General features: G+C 45.8%; 1 protein-coding gene across 2 annotated transcripts in view; it reads right to left on the reverse strand.

The window, feature by feature from the left end:
- Positions 1–10,538, reverse strand: part of ndufaf7 (NADH:ubiquinone oxidoreductase complex assembly factor 7) — a 37,485-nt gene that overhangs the window by 18,042 nt on the left and 8,905 nt on the right. The window contains exons 1-6 of one of the 2 annotated variants that reach the window (XM_079255295.1): positions 5,754–6,132; positions 5,514–5,668; positions 5,043–5,123; positions 3,656–3,766; positions 2,960–3,173; positions 2,825–2,883 (exon numbers count right to left, since the gene is read on the reverse strand). In XM_079255295.1, coding sequence (XP_079111421.1) covers positions 2,825–2,883; positions 2,960–3,173; positions 3,656–3,766; positions 5,043–5,123; positions 5,514–5,668; positions 5,754–5,832 — 699 coding nt within the window. In that variant the 5' untranslated portion in view covers positions 5,833–6,132. Of the gene's footprint in view, positions 1–2,824; positions 2,884–2,959; positions 3,174–3,655; positions 3,767–5,042; positions 5,124–5,513; positions 5,669–5,753; positions 6,133–10,538 lie in introns of those variants that run through there. The other variant, XM_079255296.1, reaches the window with a different exon arrangement.

Below are 10,538 nucleotides of genomic sequence, written 5' to 3' on the forward strand. Positions count from 1 at the left end.
ACAAAACACCTGGACAGGTAGGAGGAGGACAAAACACCAGGACAGGCAGAAGGAGGACAAAACATCTGGACAGGTAGGAGGAGGACAAAAAAATGGACAGGTAGGAGGAGGACAAAAAAATGGACAGGTAGGAGGAGGACAAAAAAAATGGACAGGTAGGAGAAGGACAAAACACATGGACAGGAAGGAGGATGACAAAACACCAGGACAGGTAGGAGCAGGACAAAACACCTGGACAGGAAGGAGGACAAAACACCAGGACAGGTAGAAGGAGGACAAAACACCTGGACAGGTAGGAGCAGGACAAAACACCTGGACAGGTAGGAGCAGGACAAAACACCTGGACAGGTAGGAGGAGGACAAAACACCTGGACAGGTAGGAATAGGACAAAACACCTGGACAGGTAGGAATAGGACAAAACACCTGGACAGGTAAGAGGAGGACAAAACACCTGGACAGGTAGGAGCAGGACAAAACACCTGGACAGGTAGGAATAGGACAAAACACCTGGACAGGTAAGAGGAGGACAAAACACCTGGACATGTAGGAATAGAACAAAACAACTGGACAGGTAGGACGAGGACAAAAAAAAATGGACAGGTAGGAGGGGGACAAAACACCTGAACAGGTAGGAATAGGACAAAACAACTGGACAGGTATGAGGAGGACAAAACACCTGAACAGGTAGGAATAGGACAAAACACCTGGACAGGTAGGAATAGGACAAAACACCTGGACAGGTAGGAATAGGACAAAACACCTGGACAGGTAGGAGGACGAAAAAACACCTGGACATGTAGGAATAGAACAAAACAACTGGACAGGTAGGACGAGGACAAAAAAATGGACAGGTAGGAGGAGGACAAAACACTTGAACAGGTAGGATTTATGACAAAACACCTGGACAGGTAGGAGGAGGACAAAACATCTGGACATGTAGGAGTGGGACAAAACACATGGACAGGTAGGAGGAGGACAAAAAAATGGACAGGTAGGAGGAGGACAAAAAAATGGACAGGCAGGAGGAGGACCAAACATCTGGACAGGTACGAGGAGGACAAAACACCTGGACATGTAGGAGGAGGACAAAACACCAGGACAGGCAGAAGGAGGACAAAACATCTGGACAGGTAGGAGGAGGACAAAAAAATGGACAGGTAGGAGGAGGACAAAAAAATGGACAGGTAGGAGGAGGACAAAACACCTGAACAGGTAGGAATAGGACAAAACACCTGGACAGGTAGGAATAGGACAAAACACCTGGACAGGTAGGAATAGGACAAAACACCTGGACAGGTAGGAGGACGAAAAAACACCTGGACATGTAGGAATAGAACAAAACAACTGGACAGGTAGGACGAGGACAAAAAAATGGACAGGTAGGAGGAGGACAAAACAGTTGAACAGGTAGGATTTATGACAAAACACCTGGACAGGTAGGAGGAGGACAAAACATCTGGACATGTAGGAGTGGGACAAAACACATGGACAGGTAGGAGGAGGACAAAAAAATGGACAGGTAGGAGGAGGACAAAAAAATGGACAGGCAGGAGGAGGACCAAACATCTGGACAGGTACGAGGAGGACAAAACACCTGGACATGTAGGAGGAGGACAAAACACCAGGACAGGCAGAAGGAGGACAAAACATCTGGACAGGTAGGAGGAGGACAAAAAAATGGACAGGTAGGAGGAGGACAAAAAAATGGACAGGTAGGAGGAGGACAAAAAAAATGGACAGGTAGGAGAAGGACAAAACACATGGACAGGAAGGAGGATGACAAAACACCAGGACAGGTAGGAGGAGGACAAAACACCTGGACAGGTAGGAATAGGACAAAACACCTGGACAGGTAGGAGCAGGACAAAACACCTGGACAGGTAGGAGGAGGACAAAACACCTGGACAGGTAGGAATAGGACAAAACACCTGGACAGGTAGGAGCAGGACAAAACACCTGGACAGGTAGGAGGAGGACAAAACACCTGGACAGGTAGGAATAGGACAAAACACCTGGACAGGTAGGAATAGGACAAAACACCTGGACAGGTAGGAATAGGACAAAACACCTGGACAGGAAGGAGGAGGACAAAACACCAGGACAGGTAGAAGGAGGACAAAACACCTGGACAGGTAGGAGCAGGACAAAACACCTGGACAGGTAGGAGGAGGACAAAACACCTGGACAGGAAGGAATAGGACAAAACACCTGGACAGGTAGGAATAGGACAAAACACCTGGACAGGTAAGAGGAGGACAAAACACCTGGACAGGTAGGAGCAGGACAAAACACCTGGACAGGTAAGAGGAGGACAAAACACCTGGACATGTAGGAATAGAACAAAACAACTGGACAGGTAGGACGAGGACAAAAAAAATGGACAGGTAGGAGGAGGACAAAACACCTGGACAGGTAGGAATAGGACAAAACAACTGGACAGGTATGAGGAGGACAAAACACCTGGACAGGTAGAAGGAGGACAAAACACCTGGACAGGTAGGAGCAGGACAAAACACCTGGACAGGTAGGAATAGGACAAAACACCTGGACAGGTAGGAATAGGACAAAACACCTGGACAGGTAGGAATAGGACAAAACACCTGGACAGGTAGGAATAGGACAAAACACCTGGACATGTAGGAATAGAACAAAACAACTGGACAGGTAGGACGAGGACAAAAAAAATGGACAGGTAGGAGGAGGACAAAACACCTGGACAGGTAGGAGGAGGACAAAACACCTGGACAGGTAGGAGGAGGACAAAACACCAGGACAGTTAGGAGAAGGACAAAACACATGGACAGGTAGGAGGACGCGTCTCACCTGGAATTTGTGGACAGGCAAAGCGTCGAAGAACTCGTGAGCCACAAAGACGCTGAAGTCTGCGGGACCAACCAAACCAGATCAACATTAAATGGAGAATTCTGCTGGAGGGTCCAACCTACGCCTGCCGTTTACCTGCAGGGACGTCCTCCAGGCGGCGGTACCAAGAGACCGGCAGCCCCGCTCCGGTTCTACCACGCCGGTAAACCGGGTCATCCTCAGCATCTGCCTTACGGTTGCAGGTTCCTGTCAGGTTCTGGGCCTGAACCACACTCAGAGCCGGACTAACCTCCACCAGGTGGAGCGACACCAAGGTCTCCCCCAGAACCGACCGCAGCTGGCTGCACACCTGGAGACGGGACAGAGTCACTGGAGGACACGGCAGCCGACCGTCCGAGGGAGCACCGACCCGGGAATCGATTTCAGAATAAAAACGTCAAAGATTTTAACGTTCTGGTTGGAACTTCTAGAGGCCAACAGGAGCTCCGGCCTCTACCAGACGTTCTCCAGCCGGACGTTCCCTATAGGACGTCTCCAGCCGGACGTTCTCCAGCCGGACGTTCTCCAGCCGGACGATCCCAGCAGGACGTTCTCCAGCTGGACGTTCCCAGCAGGATGTTCCCAGCTGGACATTCTCCAGCTGGACGTTCCCAGCAGGATGTTCCCCAGCTGGACGTTCTCCAGCAGTGGAACTCCTCTTCCTCTCAGCCAGAAGGGATCTCTTTTAAAAAGCAGCTGAAACATGTTTTTAATCTTCCTTTCACTGAGTTTTATTTGTTTTATGTTATTTTAGCTTTTTGTGTTTTAAAGCATTTTGGGATCTGTTCCTACTCGCAGGATGTCTCCAGCCAGAGAGCCCTTTCCAGGTCCCAGTTCCACCAGCTGCAATGATCTGGGTCGACCCGCTGCCATCCACTCGCTGATGATCCACACACCGACCAGCTGTGGGACCAGAGACACGTCAGTTTTTCTGGGTGGGCGAGGGGCTTACGCCAGTTCTAGTCATGGTCTGTTCTGTGTAAGAATGCTTCTGTGTAATCTGATGTAAACATGCTGAGTCACGGTCTGTTCTGTGTAATGCTTCTGTGTAATCTGATGTAAACATGCTGAGTCATGGTCTGTTCTGAGTAACAATGCTGTGTAATCTGATGTAAACATGCTGAGTCATGGTCTGTTCTGTGTAACAAATGCTTCTGTGTAATCTGATGTAAACATGCTGAGTCATGGTCTGTTCTGCGTAACAATGCTTCTGTGTAATCTGATGTAAACATGCTGAGTCATGGTCTGTTCTGTGTAAAAATGCTTCTGTGTAATCTGATGTAAACATGCTGAGTCATGGTCTGTTCTGTGTAATGCTTCTGTGTAATCTGATGTAAACATGCTGAGTCATGGTCTGTTCTGTGTAACAAATGCTTCTGTGTAATCTGATGTAAACATGCTGAGTCATGGTCTGTTCTGCGTAAAAATGCTTCTGTGTAATCTGATGTAAACATGCTGAGTCATGGTCTGTTCTGTGTAATGCTTCTGTGTAATCTGATGTAAACATGCTGAGTCATGGTCTGTTCTGTGTAACAATGCTTCTGTGTAATCTGATGTAAACATGCTGAGTCATGGTCTGTTCTGCGTAAAAATGCTTCTGTGTAATCTGATGTAAACATGCTGAGTCATGGTCTGTTCTGTGTAATGCTTCTGTGTAATCTGATGTAAACATGCTGAGTCATGGTCTGTTCTGTGTAACAATGCTTCTGTGTAATCTGATGTAAACATGCTGAGTCATGGTCTGTTCTGCGTAACAATGCTTCTGTGTGATCTGATGTAAACATGCTGAGTCATGGTCTGTTTTGAGTAACAATGCTTCTGTGTAATCTGATGTAAACATGCTGAGTCATGGTCTGTTCTGCGTAACAATGCTTCTGTGTGATCTGATGTAAACATGCTGAGTCATGGTCTGTTCTGAGTAACAATGCTTCTGTGTAATCTGATGTAAACATGCTGAGTCATGGTCTGTTCTGCGTAACAATGCTTCTGTGTGATCTGATGTAAACATGCTGAGTCATGGTCTGTTCTGAGTAACAATGCTTCTGTGTAATCTGATGTAAACATGCTGAGTCATGGTCTGTTCTGAGTAACAATGCTTCTGTGTAATCTGATGTAAACATGCTGAGTCATGGTCTGTTCTGAGTAACAATGCTTCTGTGTAATCTGATGTATGCATCACCTCTCCAAAGATCTGACTGATTTCTGGTGACGTGATGAAATCTGCATCAGGTCCCAACATGTCCTTCTTCACATAGTAACCCTGTAGGAGGAGAAGCAGATCGAGAGGCAGCCGTCAGTAACAGGAAAACGTATCGATAAGAACCAGACTCCTCATCTGTTTCATCTGACACGTTAAACACGTTACAGCTCGACCTTTATTCTGCCCACTCATCCAACATCCAGTGGTTGCCATGGTGACAGGATGCTGTGACTTTAGTTGTCAGATGGAAAAAAAAAGCAGATCATTGTGTCAAACATCCGAAGAAGCCGTGAAACAACTTAAACGTCTTGTTTTCACAGCAAAATAAAAACTTTGTCACCTGAACTTTAATCAATAGCAAACTGATCACCTGATCAATCACACACAGTGGTCACATAGCGGCTGAATAAAAAGGTGTGTGGGAATCCGGTGTGGATGCTGCGGACTGACCGTCACGGGATTGGTCAGGACCTCCCTCATGTACTCCGCCACCGGAATCGGACCCGTGGCTTTGATTTTAGCCGTCAGGTGTTTGAGTACGGAGGGGGGGCGAGGTGAGCTGTGGACACGTCGCAGTACGTCGCAGGGCCCAGTCCCCCCCCATCCTGCCAACACAACAACACGTTGGTCATTACAACCCCACACGTGTGCTGGGACGTCAGGGGAACACACACCTCCATGCTAGCTTACCTGCTGCAGGTGAGCTGCAGGACTGAAGCAACACTCTGCTGACCAGCTGAAGGCTTTTAACTCCAACAAACAGCCTCATTTTACCTCCCAGTTTCTCTAACCTGTCTTCAGCTCAGCGTCCTACAGCTCTCCTTACATTTGGACTTTTCCAGAAACGGAACCAGAACCACGTGGACTAACCGGTTAGCATCGTTAGCTTCAGCTAGCTGTTCTCTGGCTAACCTGTTAGCGTTATCTGCTTAGCATTAGCTACTGGGTCATTATTACGACCTTAAAAAGACCCACACAGGAGTCGGAGATGTGTTCTTAGCTCAGTGTGTGACAGATAAGAGTTTTTATGCGCTGGTTCGTTTCTGTTTAGACTTTTAAATTCGCAAACTACAACGTCAAGCAAACAGGAAGCCCGGGATTCACTTCCGGTTAGCCTTTCACAAGAAAATTATCTCTAAATAATAAAACAGCAATTTCAATTCAATTCAACTTTATTTATATAGCGTCAAATCACGGCAATGCCATCTCAAGACGCTTTACAGACAGAGAAGAAAACATAACGAAAGCCAATTCATAACAGCCTATATAAGGAAACCAACAGACTGAGTTGAGTCCAACTCAATCTCCCATCCTGAGCAAGCACACTGGCAACAGTGGGAAGGAAAAAACTCCCTTTTAACAGGAAGGAAACCTCCGGCAGAACCCGGCTCAGGACAGGCAGCCATCTGCCTCTGCTGTGTGGGGGGACAAAAGAGAGAGATAAAGAGAAAGAAGCTCAGTGTATCAGGAAATGTCCCTCAGCAGTCTAAACCTATAGCAGCATAACTAAGGGATGCTAACCATCCCTAGCTATAGGACTTATCAAAAAGATAAGTCTTCAGCCTAGTCTTAAAGGTGGGGAGGGTGTCTGCTTCCCTAACACTAACTGGGAGCTTATTCCATAAGAGAGGGGCCTGATAACCAAAGGCTCTGCCTCCTGCTCGGCTCTTTGAGACTCTAGGAACCACAAGTAAGCCTGCAGTCTGCGAACGAAGTACTCTGCTTGGTATATAAGGAACAATGAGGTCTTTGATATATAGTGGTGCCTGGTTGTGGAGGGCTTTATATGTAAGGAGAAGGATTTTAAATTCTATTCTGGATTCAACAGGCAGCCAATGAAGAGAGGCTAAAACTGGAGAAATATGATCTCTCCTGCTGGTTCTGGTCAGGACTCTGGCTGCAGAATTCTGGATCAGCTGAAGGCTTTTCAGGGCATATTTAGGACAGCCCAGTAATAGAGTTACAGTAATCTAGTCTCGAAGTAACAAAAGCGTGAACCAGTTTTTCTGCATCACTCTGAGACAGAATGTCCCTAATTTTGGCTATATTACGTAAATGAAAGAAGGCTGTTTTAGTATTATTATTATTTTTGGTCAGTGAGTAATCAAATAAAGTGAAGTCAAAGGTTAATAAGAAGTGATCGGACAAGACAGGGTTTTGAGGAAAAACTTTGAGCTTATCAGTACCAAATTAGGGGCAGCTGTAGCTCAGGAGGAAGAGCAGGTGTCCTTCAACTGGAAAGTTGGGGGATCAATTCCAGGCTTCCCCTAACAGGCCGAAGTGTCCTAGGGCAAGACACTGAACCCCAACCTGCTCCCAATGTGCCTATCAGGGTATGAGTGTGTTGAGTGAGTGAGTGTGTGTGTGAATGGGTGAATGTGACAAGTAGTGTAAAGCACTTTGAGTGGTCTGTATGACTAGAAAAGCACTATAGAAGAACAAGTCCATTTACCAGATGTTAGAACCAGATCAAGAGTATGACCATGAGAGTGAGTGGCTCCATGGACATTTTGTGAAAACCCAGTTGAGTTTAGAATAGAGCTAAAGGAAATGTTTAAACTATCATTTTCAACGTCAACATGAATATTAAAATCACCTAGTACAATGACCTTATCAGTAGTCAGCACTAACTCTGCAATTAATCTCTTTATTATCTTAATAATCAGTTTATATCAACTCAATGATAGATTAAAAAAGGTCTAAAATGAACCGGGTTCATTGCACATAAAGCAGACACCGCCCCCCCAGTGACCTCTCTCCACAGCAGACACCGCCCCCCCCAGTGACCTCTCTCCACAGCAGACACCGCCCCCCCAGTGACCTCTCTCCACAGCAGACACCGCCCCCCCAGTGACCTCTCTCCACAGCAGACACAGCCCCCCCAGTGACCTCTCTCCACAGCAGACACCGCCCCCCCAGTGACCCCTCCCGGCTGCAGACACGGATTGAGATGTCTCAGTTCGTTAGTGCATAGTGTGCACGACGCACTTTTCTCTGTAGTGCGCACTATGGTGGGTAAGTTCAATTCAATTCAATACTTTATTAGGTCCCCGTAGGGCAATTTGTGTGCAGCCAGTAGCATAAAAGTGCAATCAGTCAACAACAACAAACAATAAAAATAATAAAAGGCAAGTTAAATAACAGTGGAAACACGGTAAGATGAGAACATCACAGCACATGAAGCGACACCAAAAGTAGCAAATTAACAACTATGATTCATTTAAAAATCCAATGGCTCTTGGGATGAAGGAGTTTCTGACTCTATTGGTTTTAAACTTAGGCACGCAATATCTCCTGCCTGAGCGCAATGGCTGAAACTGCCTGTGCAGAGGATGGGCAGGATCTGCAAGGATTTTCTTTGCCTTGCATACAGCCCTGCATTTGTAAAGATCCCACAAATCACTTAAATGACAGCCAGTAATTTTGCTGCACTCTTTAACTATGCTTTGTAAGCGGCTTCGATTTTTAAGATTTAACATGCCAAACCAGCAAAGAAAAGCAAAGGTAAGAGTTGACTCCACAAAACAGGAATAAAACATTTTCATAAAAACATTGTCAACGTTAAAAAATCTCAATTTACGAAGGAAGTGCATTTTCTGGTGAGCTTTACTACAGACAGCATCAACCTGGGTGTCGAATGTTAATTTACTGTCCAGTACTGTTCCCAAGTACTTGTACTGATGCACCACCTCAACTACCTGTCCATTTATCAGGGCAGGAGTGGATTTCCTAACATCTATCAACAATTCTTTTGTCTTTGACACATTTATGTGCAGGAAAGAAGACTGACACCACTCAAGAAAGTCAGTCAAGACAGGGCCATGATCAAGAACATCACCAGAGACCAGAGAAACTATGACAGAATCATCAGCAAACTTAATGACATGGCGGTTCTCATAGAGGCTTTGGCACATATTTGTGTACAATGCAAACAACAAGGGAGACAAAATGCAACCCTGGGGTGCACCAGTGGAGGAAACCAGAGAGTCAGACAGAATGCTGTTGACTCTAACTTGCTGAGTCCTGCATGTTAGAAAGTCAATTAGCCATAGAATCAAAGTTCCATCCACATTCATATATTTAAGTCTCTCTGCCAGTAGATGTGGCTGAATTGAGTTGAAGGCTGAGGAAAAGTCAATGAAGAGCAGCCGCACTAACGTCCTTGCACCTTCGAGATGACTGAGTGTCAAATTTAGGAGGGTAGCGATTGCGTCATCTACTCCTCTACCTGACCGATAAGCAAATTGGAATGGGTCAAGGATTGGATTGACACAACTCAGCAATTCAGACTTAACTACTTTTTCAAGGGCTTTCATGACCAGAGATGTAAGCGCGATGGGCCTGAAATCATTAAGTTCTTTAGGTGACTTGACTTTTGAAACAGGAACGATGACGGATTTTTTCCACAGGGCAGGTATCTGACAGAGCTCAAGAGATTTTGAAAAGATATAACAAAAGATGTCTGCCACTTGCTCCGCACAGTTTTTTAGGACCCGTCCCCCAGTACCGTCAGGGCCAGGACTCTTCCTCTCCTTTACTCCTTTAAAGAGTTTTACAACCATAACTCCATCGACATGGACAGTGCTTTTTGGCTCAGTTACACTGTTCTTCAAAACTGTCAATTCATCACTGAAATCATGAATATCAAACCGATTGTAAAATGAATTAAGTTTGTTAGCAAAGCTAAAGTCAGATCCATTATTTACTCCAGTGCTGATAGGATTCTTATTAGAACCCATCCCCATCATGGTTTTCACACCGTCCCAAGCAGAGCGAGAATGTCCTGAAGTAAACAGGCTTTGCACTTTATTTTTATAATTAATTTTGGCAATCTTTATATTCCTTTTCACCTGCTTCTGAAGTTCATTGTACAAAAACAGGTTCCCAGCATCAAAACTCCTATTCCTCTCTATTATTGAATCTCTGACTTCTTTAGAGAACCACTGCTTATTATTGGGGAAATTGAAACAATATTTGTGGGGAATGGCCAAATCCTCACAAAACCTTATGTAGTCAGACACAGTTTCAGTTAATTCATCTAAATCTTCACAAGCATCTTTGAAAATGTCCCAGTCGGTACAGCTGAGGCACTCCTGGAGACACTGGGTGGAGTCATCAGACCATCTAGGAACAAGGCGGCGCTCAGGTTTGCTCCTTTTAAGGATTGGCCTATAGTAAGGCATCAAGTAGATGACGTTATGATCGGACGTACCAAGTGGCGCTCGGCGGAGGGATCTATATGCCCCTTTAATCGAGCCGAAACATAGGTCAAGACATTTCATGCGTCGTGTAGGGCAAGTTACATATTGCTCAAAGCCACAAAGTGATTTTGCTGGGTTACAATGATTAAAATCACCCATTACAAGATTGGGCGCTTCAGGGGAGATCCTCTGGAACCTCCGCACAATGTTTGAGATCGTCCGAGTGGCTACGTCAGCGTCGGCCCTCGGGTGGATGTAAACAAGAGTCACAAAC

This window comes from Telmatherina bonti (genome assembly GCF_933228915.1).
Source record: "Telmatherina bonti genome assembly, chromosome: 16".
NCBI lineage: Eukaryota > Metazoa > Chordata > Actinopteri > Atheriniformes > Telmatherinidae > Telmatherina > Telmatherina bonti.